At 44.5% G+C, this 13,450-nt stretch overlaps 1 protein-coding gene across 1 annotated transcript in view; it reads right to left on the bottom strand.

Moving 5' to 3' along the window:
- Positions 1–1,295: 1,295 nt before the first annotated feature.
- LOC136620944 (protein Mis18-alpha-like) overlaps positions 1,296–13,450 on the bottom strand; it is a 142,388-nt gene continuing 130,233 nt past the window's right edge. Inside the window, exons 3-5 of the mRNA XM_066596052.1 lie at positions 9,385–9,507; positions 9,205–9,301; positions 1,296–2,163 (exon numbers count right to left, since the gene is read on the bottom strand). Of these exons, the coding sequence (XP_066452149.1) occupies positions 2,080–2,163; positions 9,205–9,301; positions 9,385–9,507 (304 nt within the window). The 3' untranslated portion in view covers positions 1,296–2,079. The remainder of the gene's footprint in view (positions 2,164–9,204; positions 9,302–9,384; positions 9,508–13,450) is intronic.

The raw sequence follows: 13,450 nt of genomic DNA, 5'->3' as shown, positions 1-13,450 counted from the left end.
ACTCTACCATTCTATGATTCTAATGTGCATCCAGAAGCTCGTTATGGCATTTCACCACTTTCTCCATCTTGCTGTCTGCATGCTACACTCTGTTACTGATCTCTAGAACGGATACATTTACGTTGGAGGAGAAGCTTTTAAAGTCTGCCTGTATATTGTCTTAGTGCTATGATAGCTTCTTTCATTAAAGAAAACAACTCAGTGGCTAGTTAGTCTGTAGAGGAGAGATTTACAATCCCATCCTCCATAGCTGCTACAGGGTTTGCATTAGCCTGTGTGATTTCATTACTGGACAGTCTTAGCCTTTGTTTTCCAGGGTTGCCTGAAGGGGAGCTGTTACTGCCGAGGCAGCGTGGTCAGCGCCATTTTAGCGAGAGACTCTGCAGCAGCCGTTTGCCGCTCTGCTCTGACAGTCCCCAGCGCCGCCTCCTCTGACAGGGCCCCTGTAGTGTCTAGACTCACCACGTCTCTGGCTGCTTGCGGACAATCTTTCCTCCGCTCCTCTCATTCGATGAGGAGCTGGAAGTGGGCGTGTCACTCGCAGCCATTGGCAGAGGGGACCCGCGCTGAGTAACAAATTCCTCCAGGCGTAGGGGATTAGCCCTGCTGGTTCTTTACCTAGTCATATCTGCCGTCCTAGGTAAGTGCAGGAGTGACTCCTGTGGTTATATCACCTGTGACACAGTACTAGTCGCCTCTGGAGCGATGGTGCCAAGCGGAGCTCACACTGCTTGCTGCCGTCTCTGATCCTCTCCATGACACTTAAGCACTTAAAAATGTCATAATCATGGTTAGCTCTAACCATGACTGTTAATCAGCTTCATGCAACCCCTTGCTCTCCATGACAAATAGGTCGTTAAAGAGTTAATCACTCACTGTTTTTCTCATCCAGTTTGTGAGGGAGGGAGTTGTTGGAGGCAATCTGAGGTGTGCGGTCATACAGCGAGCTATGGAAATTAATCGATTGAGGTATACAGTTTGGCTTTTTTCCTCCATTGTACATACAGCACGTTTTTCATCAGACATCATTTTAGGCAATATTATGATGCAGATTTACAGTAAAAGGCAAATCAAATCCCTTAATGCTGCATAACAATCATTTTGGAGTGAGACGAGCATGGAAGTGAAATATTGTTAAAACAAAAAAGCGTACGCTTTATGTGCAAACTGAAGAGTTGAACCAGGTAGATGAAATTTTGGGAGGCAAATTTCAATATGATGAGTGGACACAAATATAGAATATAATGGACATTGTCTAGCTTGTTCTATAAATTTAAAAGACTGGACACCAAACAGATATTGCAACGTTTATAACACTAGTATAGACAGGTATACATTGCCTGCACAGGGGCATATTTTTGTATGATAACTTTTTGTTAAATAGTTTCTCAATTGTAATCATCTAGTTGCCACTGCAAACGTACCCAAGCAAAGGCTTCCATGATTGTGTCGGAAATCCAGGGTGCTTGGGAGGTATGATTAGTTTTCCATCTTTGTGCCACAACATTCAAGAGTGCAGTAAATTTTATTTTAACTATGTTTTAACGGACTTTACCAAAACAAAATAATCAGAAGCAGTCACTGTAAGGCATAAATCATCATAACATACATTTACGTTCTAAGCAAACTATAAACGCACCAAGAATGTACATGAAGAAATATTCTTCTAAAGAACGGGAACCGATCCACACTGCTGTTTTCTACCCTGATATCAGATAATGATACTCTACAGCAGGGATCCCCAACTCCAGTCCTCAGGAACCACCAACAGGTCATGTTTTCAGGATATCCTATGATGAGTACACCTGTGGTAATGTCTGAGGCACCAACAATAATTACATCACCTGTGCAATACTGAGGAAATCCTGAAAACATGACCTGTTGCCGGTTCCTGAGGACTGGAGTTCGGGAACACAGCTCTACAGAATAGGCTCTGAGGTGACAGAAGGAAAGGCTGTGTAACAGTCTGGCATCACAAGTTCACAGTAGATCACTCAGCCCAACTGTGGTTGAGGAATGCCAATCTGCCGTCACTTTACAAAGACTACGTCCCATGAGATTTTTTTTTTTTTTTTTTTTTTAGAAATCCTGCTCAGGAGGTGGCAAAACTTCTTTTTCCAGCTTTGAAAGTCTATCCAATGACATTTCTAAAAGTACCTTTTGCTGAAATTAAGAAAAGAGAAAGAAATCAGTATTGTATCCACTAATTTGGGGATCTAATTACAAACAAGACAGGTATACAATCCTCATTACCAAAGAGGAAATTTCAAAGAAGTTTATGGCATATCAGCAAGTTCCATTTCTGCCACACTGGGGAGCCGTTTTGTGTTTACAGAAAAATGGTGACACCACAGGAGAAAGTTTTTCAAGCGTGAATCCATTGTTCAAGCGCAATGGCGTCGGTTCCAAAAACAAGCCTCATCTGAAGCCAATTTGTAACCAATTTCAACAAATTTTCTATGCCACTTGTAAAAGGACAAACACGGGTCGCCCATGCATATCTTATGAAAATGTGGTGCATATTAATAGCACTTTTGAACGGAACCCAAGAAAATAAACAACCAGAGCGAGCCTTACACTTGGAATTCCTCAACCAATGCTATGACATGTTGTGTAAAAGCATCTTTTCACATGTAGCCGTAAAAGCTAGTTACTACAGGCATTGCATCCAGACAACCATAGCGAAAAGGATTGAATTTTGGCTTGCAATTCTGTATGATATGGAAGAGGACAATTTACCAGCACGACTAAATGTTTTAGATAAATTGACGTTTAGTCTCTTTGGTAAGGTAAATTGCTACAATGTTAGAATTTGGGGACTGAAAATCCTTGTGTAGTTATTGAACATGAGACATTCCTGTAAGCAAATTTTATTGGCCATTTTTTGTTGTGGAGCGATCAGTGACGGGAATATCATTCCATGGCATGCTGTAAAACTGGTGTTTTTCCAACTTAAAGATTCTGAAAATGTAATTTACATGCAAAAGTGAGCCCCGCCTCACTTTCACTTAGAGCAGGGGTTCCCAAACTTTTTTGGCAATGGAGCCCTTTTTGAAGCAAAAGTTTAGCGTGGAGCCCCAAAGCAGGACAGAGGGTGTGGTCAAGGGAGGTTTTTTTTTTTATCTCAGTCGTTATAAAAAGGACAGGGCCGTTTAAATAAGAAAACCATGAAGGAACACTGGAGCACTGGAAGGGTTATTTATATACACTATATTTAAAATTAACATGCTGTGGAATAAAATCCTGCACTACATGTCAATATCTGCACGGTTTTTGTGCACATTTTTTCAAAATCTCATCGACTTTGCTGCTACAGCTGCTGTAAATTCTGCAGCAAATCTGCCCCATGTAGCAATAGCAACCTCCTATATTGGTGGTCCCGGCAGCAATAGCGTCCCCCACAGTGGCCCCAGGAGTAATATTAACCCCCTCAGTAATAATATTAATCACCTCCGTGATAATAAACCCACAGTAGCACCAGTACCAACCCATATACTTACCTCATCCTTGTAGTCCTCCTCTTCTTGGTGCTGATCCCAGGTGCACACTGACAGCAGTGTGTGAGCTCGAAACAATTCCTCCCTTGTCCTCTCCTGCAGAACTAAGGAGTATAGGACTCAGGTGAGGAAGATCCCGGGTGCACAATGATGTTAGAGTGTGCACCAGAATCACCAAACTGCTTGATTACCGGCAGGGAGATGCGGCACCCCAGCCGGTCTTCACCACAGTGGCGAGTAGCCATCGGCATGTGTGCCAAAGGTTTGCCACCACTGAGACCCTCAGTCGGAACCTCTGACTGTCGCTCGCGGAGGCCCAAGGGCTCCACGGAGCACAGTTTGGGAACCACTGACTTAGAGGGTTGGCATTATGTGACCAACATTCCAGGACATTGGATTCGAGGAGGGGCACAACAAATCAAGAGGGCTTCCCATTGGTTTTACCGTATATTACAACCTGTTACAGAGTAATTGAGTGATAAACTCTAATTAAGAGCGGTTTTACATGAAAGCAAGACCACCAGATAAAGCATATTCTCGGGGGATTAGAAATTGCAGAAACAGTTTGATGGGTAACTCAGAAGCCCATGGGCGATTCTGGTAGGAACCAAGCATCTACTAAAAAGGACTCTGAAAGAGGTCTCTATCATTAAAAGAGGTTTTCCACAAAAATACTATTGGTGACCTTAGTTTTAGCTGGAGCCATAGCAGAGTAGAAAGCCGGGTAAAGGGAAGCTAATGAGGAGGAGTGTTTTGGAAAAATTGGTTAGCTGTAGGCAAAGAACTTCCAAATGAATAAATGAAAACTCCTGCAAGAATGTAAAATTCTGGTGATATTACTAGTACAGCGTTCACCATGCAGGTTAAATAACGTGATACAGTTATAGTTCAGGTTGATATGGAAGCGGTAAAACCAATTGTGTGGGGTGTTATTTTCTTTCAAAATTTTTTTAAGGGAGTGTTGAAATAAGGAATCCCTATGCACTCAGATGGTGCTATTGCTACTGACTGCAATATCAAACAGTTTAAATGAGGGGAATTGGAGAAATATCCAATTTCTACCATTAAAGTAAGAGCCCAGCTGTCAATTACTGCCAGGCTCTTGCACCCACGCAATCACCACAATGCACATATGACATATTTTGTAAGATCTACCTACCAGATTAAAGTCTTATCAAAGGGTTTATCTTTCTGCCCCATTTCCAAGATGGACTGGTTTAGGATAGATATTGACTGTAGAGCATTCTTTAAAAAAATTGAAATTAAAGTCTTTCTGCTAATCATTTATCCATTGGACTGTCTGGTGATGCGCAGTCCAACCCCCGTCACACATTTACGTCAGTGGGGGTTGCACTGTGCAACAGCAGCAGATTCCAGCTCCTGGAGGCCAACCATGCAGTGTAGACCTACTCTAGTCTGGTTAGGCGAGATTTATTGCAACTAAGGGCTCATGAGTACACCTTCAAGCGCAAACATAACCTGAGCAAAAAATAATGGGACGTGCTGAGAGACCTCAATGCTGATGAAAGTATTACCATTCGTCTGGCTGATAAAGGTGGGGCCATTGTGGTACTAGACACCAAATATCACCAGGAAATCATGTGCCAACTAGCAGAAGAATCTGTTTATGAGCTCCTTTCTAACAATCCATCTACTAGATTTAGAAATGAACTAAGATTTCTTGGATGATGCACTGCAGGTGGGACGGATTGACAAGCAACTCCAAGAGTTTCTGTTACTGGCTTTTCCTCTGGTCGCTTATTTATACACACTACCGAAGATAGATAAGGATCTTTGAAAACCACCGGGTCAACCCATCATTCCGGTAGCGGGTCACTGCTTAACAACACTTCCCATTTCCTGAATAGGATGCTGCCTCCACATTTGCGATGGAGGCAGCATCCTATAGCAAGGATACTACTGATTTTTTGGTGAAGGTACGAGGTCTCACAATTGGTGAGGGGGCCATATTGGAGGCTCTCTTTATACTATCATACAACACGAGATGGGGTAACTGGCTACCCAACATTATCTAAAGAGTTCTGACCTCTCCAATGGCTGTGTGGAATTTGTCATGACCTTGTTGTCCTTAGTTCTGAATAACTTCTTTCTATATAAGAGGTTTTACCGCCAACGGAGAGGGACTGCTATGGGGTCAAATATGGCCCCCACACACGGCAATCTGTTTATGCGGTACATTGAGGACATGCTGATATGTGCCTCCCCATCCTGGACCTCAGTCCAGGTTTAGTGGAGGTACATTGACGACGTGTTCTTCATCTGGAATGAAACAGAGGATCAATTAGCAGAGTTCCATCAGGAACTAAATGATATCCGTCCAGAGTTGAAGTTTACTCTGGTGTCCCTCAGATATTCTTTGCAGTTCTTGGACGTAATGGTTATTAAGCAAGGGACGTCTATACGTATTGACTTTAGCGCTGCAGAATATGTTGGCGTTATGCAAATAAAGATTATTATTACTTGTACTCAAAAGCGTCAGACTGTAACAACCTTCTACACTACCATAGTAATCACCCTCCAGAGTTAATCAAAACCTTGCCTTGGAGTCAGTTGCTCCAGGATTGCTGACGATGAGTTTCTGGAGAGACGCCTGGCCATTATGGGTGACAAGTTCTTGAAAGAGGCTACCCTAGAAGTCATCTACGAGGGACAAAATTTGAGGGTCAGGAAAGTAAAACGGGACTCACTGCTGACCACTAGATCTAGAGACAGGAGCGAGAAACTTATCCCATTCGTTTAAACGTATGGACCAAATCAGTAATCGGGTGAAGCATTCGATTAGAAGGCATTGGCATGTCCTTTCAGGTTGTTTCCCGGATATTGCGGAATTTAATTTGCCACCCATGATGGGGACGCAACCTAAAGGATAAACTGGTCCATAACTTTAGGGACAGTGGTGTTGACTCATCTCAAAGATTATTGGCACCTGCCTAAGATGGCTGCTTCCCATGCTTGGTTCGCGTTTCATGTGGTAACCTCCTTCGGAGTGACACTTTTGCACACCCACATACAGGGGCTAGATATCATATTAGGGGCCATTTTAAATAATCATCGACACGTGATTTATGTCATCATATGCCCTTGCGGCTTACTGTATGTTGGAGACACAACTACAGAGGTACAGAAGTGCATAGCCAAATCATAAGAGCAGTATTAAAACCGTCAAGGTTCCCAAGCATTTTGTGTCCTCTGGACATTCAGTTAGCAAACTGCGATAGAGAGTAATAGACTCTGTACCCTCCAGCATCATGGGAGCTAGCAGAGAAAAAAAGATGCGCGTTTGAGGCAAGATGGATTTTTCAATTAGACACATTTAGCCGAAAGGGTTAAACATTGAATATAACCCGTTACCTTATGTAATTTAACAGTCTATGGGGAATTGTTTATGCTCTGTTCAATTTTCTTATTGCGTGCAATATTCTCGATTTTAAGCATGTTTTTTAGCTTTTTGTCCTTAGATGCTCGGATGCATGGCGATAGATTTGATATTGATCTGTATATGTGGAAGACATACGCGTACGGACTTATGGCTTTTCTCATTAAATATGCATTCTCTGGCACATCGGTTTTGTGGAATATATTGCTCTAGTATGCTAATTTCACTCGACATCTGGTGCACCATATGTGTGAAGCAGTTGGGATATATGCCCTATTGGAATAAAATAAAATTGACAGCAATCCAGGTGGTGTCATATGACTTGGTTCTGTTTTGTGTCAATTAGAGTGTTTTGGACAATTTTTGTGCAATATTCATGTCCAAAGCCATTATTGAACTTGACATGATGATTCCATTTACATTTGACACTAAAAAATACCCTATACATGTGATATATGGATGACTGTTGTGTAAGGCTATTTAGAATTTGCAAATGGTTCGCCATATGTTGAGAGAGACATGTACTCAGCACTCCTATGTGTGTTTTTTATTTGATGGGGATGAGGAGTTAGAGGACTGACGGTCTGTAAGCCATGTCCCACACATGCACAATATTCAATGTTGCTAAAGTAGTCTGCTGCGGATAGTACAGCTCGAGACATAACGCTGCGAGATTTGTTCCTGATGACGTGCATGCGGTTTGGAACACCCATCGGATGACATAGTTGGGTGAGTTAGAACAGCCCATGTACATTGACTTGAGGCTGGGGTTTGCGCATGTGCTTTAGTGCGCCGCGCGTTCCAGCCACCATGTTGGTTATGAGCAAACATGCAATATTGCGGGAGCTGTGACATAATGTGGACACCAGTCCGGCAGTCCCGGATGACGAGTTAGGCAAATTTCTCTTCCGTTTAAACATTGCCATGATGACATATAACGCACATCTTCGTCTGAGGTGTAGTGGCCTATAGGGCTCACACTGAGTGCGTGGGCCCTTTTTTATTTGATGTTTCTTGATTGGTGTATACTTTTTAACGGAGGTGTATATATTGGTGTGGGCTTTTGAGTATTCAGCGACTGGATAAAGGCTGCGAGTACCAGCCGAAACATTGTCAAGCTTATGTGCATTGAATAAAGATGAAGAACTTTTAAAACTGACTATTGTGCTATTGAAACCCTGTATGCTGCTCTTCTCTGAGGTACCTCCCAATGCTTATATACATGTGCATCATGTGTTTTGAGGGAGGGGGTTGAATTAACTTACATATGATACATCTACGTAGGAGTGGTACTGGTGCATCTAGTCTCCACTGGAACTAGGGGTGGAGACATGGTTTGGCCTGGCGACGCCCCTAGCAGTGGACTGGCTGCTCCCCGCACATAGTATGTCAGGTCCCGCAAGCTCCAAGGCACTCCTGCCGGCTAAGCTGAGGAACCGACTGGAGGAGCAGACTGACAGACAGCTGCAAGCCGCTCCCGCGCTTCTGCTGGCCGGCTATGCCTAGGACCGGACTCACAGCTGTTTTCCACTCCGGCGCTGTGGCTGGCCGGCTATGTGGAGGACTGCACTGACAGTTGGCAGCTCTGCCAAGGACAGGACTAACAGCTGGCACTTTGCTCCAGCGCTGTGCTGTTCGGCTATGCCAAAGAACGGAGGGCCAGCTGTTCTTGGACCCCCGCTGTGGTGCTGGGCGCCTCTGCCCAGGACTGGCAGCAGCAGCTGCTGTTGTTCCCCCGCTCGGGACGCTGCCGCTGTCAACTATCCGGCACTGCTTCCACCCTCCACCAACCACCCTGGTATGTTTGCAGCGCTAAGGGTTGTGGGTGCTACAGGCTAGCCAATCAGAAGTCGGGGGTGTGCAGTTTGCCTCCACGCATTCTGGTGCCCAGCCAATCCCAAGTTGTGGGCGTAGATGTGGGCATGTAGCTTGTCTCCACCTGTTCTGCTGGTGGAGACAAGATGCACCAGTACCTGCAGGAGTGAGGGTTCACCATCTGTAAGAGTGCTGAATCTAAACAAAATAGGTTGTTCAGCTATCTATAGATCCTGATAATTACTTTAGAGTTTCTTGCCCAAAACCTCAAAGAAAAAAAGAATAAAAAAAGCACCCCAGAGGAAACAGCTGATCTTCATGGGTGGTGTCAATGCTGATAAAATGTTGTCCCATTTCCCAACATACTGGCTACTCAGCAGGGATGTGTCAAGGTCAGATGACCTCAGCATAGGTGTATCTAGGAGTACAAAACAAATTTACCTCAACTTTTATCATCAAATAGATAAGATGACCACTTTCCTTTATATTTATTACCTTTTCAATTTCTTCCTCATAACACTGACATATCTCGAGGGTGACTGGGGCTTGAGATGAGGGGATTACTTGCTGAAAATCCTCTCCAAGCGTATATCTGAAAGATTACAGCATTACATTTTCTCTTCATCAACAGCCAAGCAAGTCATCTCTCAAACAGTTTTTGAGCACTACACTTACCTGTAAACAACAGAGTTATCAATGTTGTACAGATTCATTTTGTAGTTCAAATGTGCTGGTGTAGAACAGTAAAACTTGCCAAGGACATGGCAGCAGTTGGTGCAAGACAGGGTTTGATACAGGCTACAATGGAGAAATAAATGTGGTAGAAGTGTCAGTGCAGTCAGTCAAACCTCAACTGGAAACCCCTTCCGTGTGATAATTCGCCAAACAGTGAGCTGACAAAGCATGCCTTCATAGACTGCCTGTCAAAATGCAGTATAATGCAGTACTGAGGTATTACATTATACTGTATGAGGGATCAAAAGTTTAAGTTACCTACGGGGACAAAAAAAATTAGAAGATTAAAAAAAAAAACAACAAACCAACAACAAATGTTTCATTGGAAACACATTTATCCCGCACAGTGAACGCGGTCAGCTAAAAAAAAAATTAAAAAAAATTGCGCATTGAGCATTGCTCACTCAGTCTCCTAAATAAATAAATAAATAAATAAATAAAACAACTGATTAAAAGCAATGAAAAGGGTCACACGTACTCCCAAAATGATACCAGTAGAAACTACAAGGTGTCCCACAAAAAACAAGTCCTCACAAAACTATATCAATGGACGAATAAATGTTTTTTTGTCTCCCCAAAAATCATAAGGGTTGCGGCCTCAAAAGGTGAAAATGGGGAGGAAGGAAGAAGTAAAGTTTTGAGTCATACCCAGAAACCTATGGTAAATATGAAGGTTAATCTATGCCTCTAGTACTTTTTCACAGGTATATCTGTCCTCCATGATGCTGCTGCCGGTTTCCTTTATCCGTGCGGTTAGGAAGCAGTTTTCACTTAGGCTAGTTCCACATGGATCATCGCAATTTTGCCTTGCGAAAATCACAGCACAAATCGCTTTTTTGAGCTTTTATTTTTTTAAGTATAATCTTGCATCGCATTGCTGACGCACGCAATAAAAAAAAAACAACAAAAAACAATCTTTTATGATTAAAGTCAATAGGACTTTCTAATGTTAAAATTGCATCACAACCCAAGTGTGTGCATTGCCGTGCGATAAAAGAAGGTTCCATAGGGAAACACGGGAGATTTAAAAGCAGAAATCACACTTTGCAGAAAGAGAGCATGCTGCAATTTTTTGTTCCCACAACATAGTATCAGTAAAAACATGGCTAATGTTAAGGAAACCATTGAGTAAAAAAGCAGATTTATGAAACCAATGATTTTCACTTTCACATAGCACGAGTTTAAAGCCCGTGTGAAACTACCCTTACAGTGTATAGAAGCTATCAGATCTGCTAACCTCCAATTATGAGCTCAGAGTACAAAGCAGCAAAAAATACACAGGGAACATAAACTGAACTATTGATTTATGCAAAGCTTGGGTTTGATTTTACTTGCTTTAACCCCTTAAGGACACAGCCCTTTTTCTTTACCCACTGTCGCTTTTTTCCTCCGCCCTTTCAAAAAAAAAAAAGGTACCATCGACGTAGCTGTCCGAGGGCTTGTTTTTTGCGGGAAGAGTTGTATTTTTCATTGGTACTATTTAATGTTCCATATAATTGTACTAAAATTCTTTAAAAAAATTCTAAGTGGAGTGAAATGGAAAAAAAATACTGATTTCCACCATCTTTGGGCGAGTCTTGTATTCACAATGTACACACTGCAACAAAAATGACATAACTTTATTCTATTGGTCAGTACAATTACTATGATACAAAATTCATGTTTTTTTTGCTGTACTATTTTTATTTATTTCCAGACATTTAATTTTTTTAAATTAAATTACTTTGTTGCCATCTTCTGACAGCCATAACTTTATTTTCCCTTCGACATCATGACAGCATACATCTGGAGGTTGCTCACCTGCTGGGACAGGTAAAGGCAGAGCATAAAAGAAACCTCCCCTCCATCAAACACCAGTGCTTTTCCTGTCCCTTCAGGACAGCAGCGGCAGAGCTCCAGCGATGCTGTCCCATGCCGGAGGTTCCAGGGCTTACCGGTGAGCGGCGGCATCTCTCCTGGCAGCCCCGGTTGCCCCAGTGGGAAGTACCTCATCTGGGAGCTAACCGGGGACTGCGTGGGCCTGGGTCCAAGTACGGGCTTTCCGGCACCACTGCGGCTGTCATTTAGGCGGCGGCCGCCATCTCTGGGTCCAGGGCCGAGCAGCAGCATTCCTCAAGGGGGCGTGGCCTCGGCGGAGCTGCGGGAGTGACAGTGACGGCAGACGCTCCGCAAGGGGGCGTGGCTAGCGTGAAAGGGGCATGGCCTAGCGTGGCTGGCGCCGGATTCAATTTTTAAAGCTCCTCTGCACCAGGGAAGACGGCTGGTGTTTCTTCACGCCGGGGAATCGATCCTAAGTACAGGAGTTGATCCCACAAGCGCATGATGTCAGCCAGAGAGGACCCAGAGAATCTCCAAACTGTAAGTGGTCCAGTGGGCCAACCTACAGACACCTGCACTACATACACTTCCTGACTAACAGAGTTCTCCCTTGTCATTTCAGGACAGGGATACTCAAAAACCTAGGGAGGCTAGGAGGAGGAGTAAAAAGTGTCCAGTGTGCTTGGCCAAACTCGACGACTCCTACACCAAAACATTATGTGCCGTTTGTTCTGCAAAAGTTCTGCAGGAGGAAAAATCTTCCCTTATGTCCGAAATTCGGTCGGTTGTCCGGGAAGAAGTTCAGTCCTCCCTCTCGGACCTCCAACCTGGGCTCTCAGGGGTTACACGAAGGTCTGCTCCAGCTGTGTCAGAGTCCGACTCTGACATGGCGGAAGATTTGGAGTTTGATAATCTTGGGGAAGTGTTGCAGGAGGAGAAAAAGTACCTTTTTTCCACCGCTGACATGGATCAACTTTTAAAAGCTGTACGTAGAACCATGCAGGTGGAGGAAGATGTGCAGCAACCCCGCACGGCGCAAGACGATATGTTTGCGGGATTGCTTCCACAACGGAAATCTTCGTTTCCTGTAAATGCCACACTCAAAACAACTAATCCTGAACGAGTGGGATTGTGTGGATCAGGCTCCGCTAGTCCCTAGGGAGTTCAAGGAGCGCCTTTTATTTGCGGAAGACGAGGTGGCGTTTCTGGACGAAATGCCGAAAGTAGATGCGGCTATCGCTATGGTGTCCAGGAAGTCTGGATTACCATTTGAAGATACGTCCCACTTAAAGGACTCCTTGGACAATAAAGTGGACATGACCATGCGTAAGGCCTGGTCCACGTCCAGCCTTATTATAAAATCCAATATCGCGGCCACTTCTGTGGCTCGCTCCATGGCGGTCTGGCTGGATCAGCTCGCGTCCCTAATTGACCAAAAAGCCTCCAGGGAAGAGTTTGCGAGCGGCATCCCTCTGCTACAGATGGCAACGGGGTTTCTGGCGGATGCCTCTATGGAAACGGTCCGCTTCGGAGCTCGCATGGCAGCCCTATCCAACACCGCCAGAAGGGCAGTCTGGGTAAAGGAGTGGTCGGGGGGGGGGGGGGGGGGTCGGGGGACTTAACATCCAAAAACAAGCTGTGTACCCTACCCTTTCGGGGCGCACGCATTTTTGGACCGGACCTGGATCGCCTGCTGGAAAAAGCAGCTGACAAGAACCAGGGACTGCCAGCCATCAGACCGCCCAAGAGACCCTTCACTCCACGTCCCTCGTCTACATACGCTGGGAAAGGGAAGACCGGAAGATGGTCTTATCCGAAGGGTGGAAGGGGTAAGACTCTTATTGTTGTCCCTCAGCCCGCATCTTCGTGCCCGGTGGGCAGTAGACTGGCTCGTTTTGCCACTAGTTGGCGTAACATAACGACTAACGAGTGGGTGCTACACCTAGTGGCGGAGGGGTACAAGATCGAACTAGAATCTCGCCCCCCTGACAGATTTATTGTAACCTCAATCCAGTCTCCAGCCCTAGAGCAGGCTCTGTTGAGAGGTGTACAGAACCTGCTGGATCTTGGCGCGGTTATCCCCGTCCCCAAGAAGGAACAGGGGAAGGGATTTTATTCCCCCCTTTTTCTGGTTCCCAAACCAGATGGCTCCCACCGCACAATAATTAACCTCAAAGAACTGAATAAA

Source organism: Eleutherodactylus coqui, chromosome 3, assembly GCF_035609145.1.
Source record: "Eleutherodactylus coqui strain aEleCoq1 chromosome 3, aEleCoq1.hap1, whole genome shotgun sequence".
In the NCBI taxonomy this organism is placed as follows: domain Eukaryota; kingdom Metazoa; phylum Chordata; class Amphibia; order Anura; family Eleutherodactylidae; genus Eleutherodactylus; species Eleutherodactylus coqui.
Note: the sequence above shows the minus strand (reverse complement) of the source record. Positions and strands in the feature narration are given on the sequence as shown.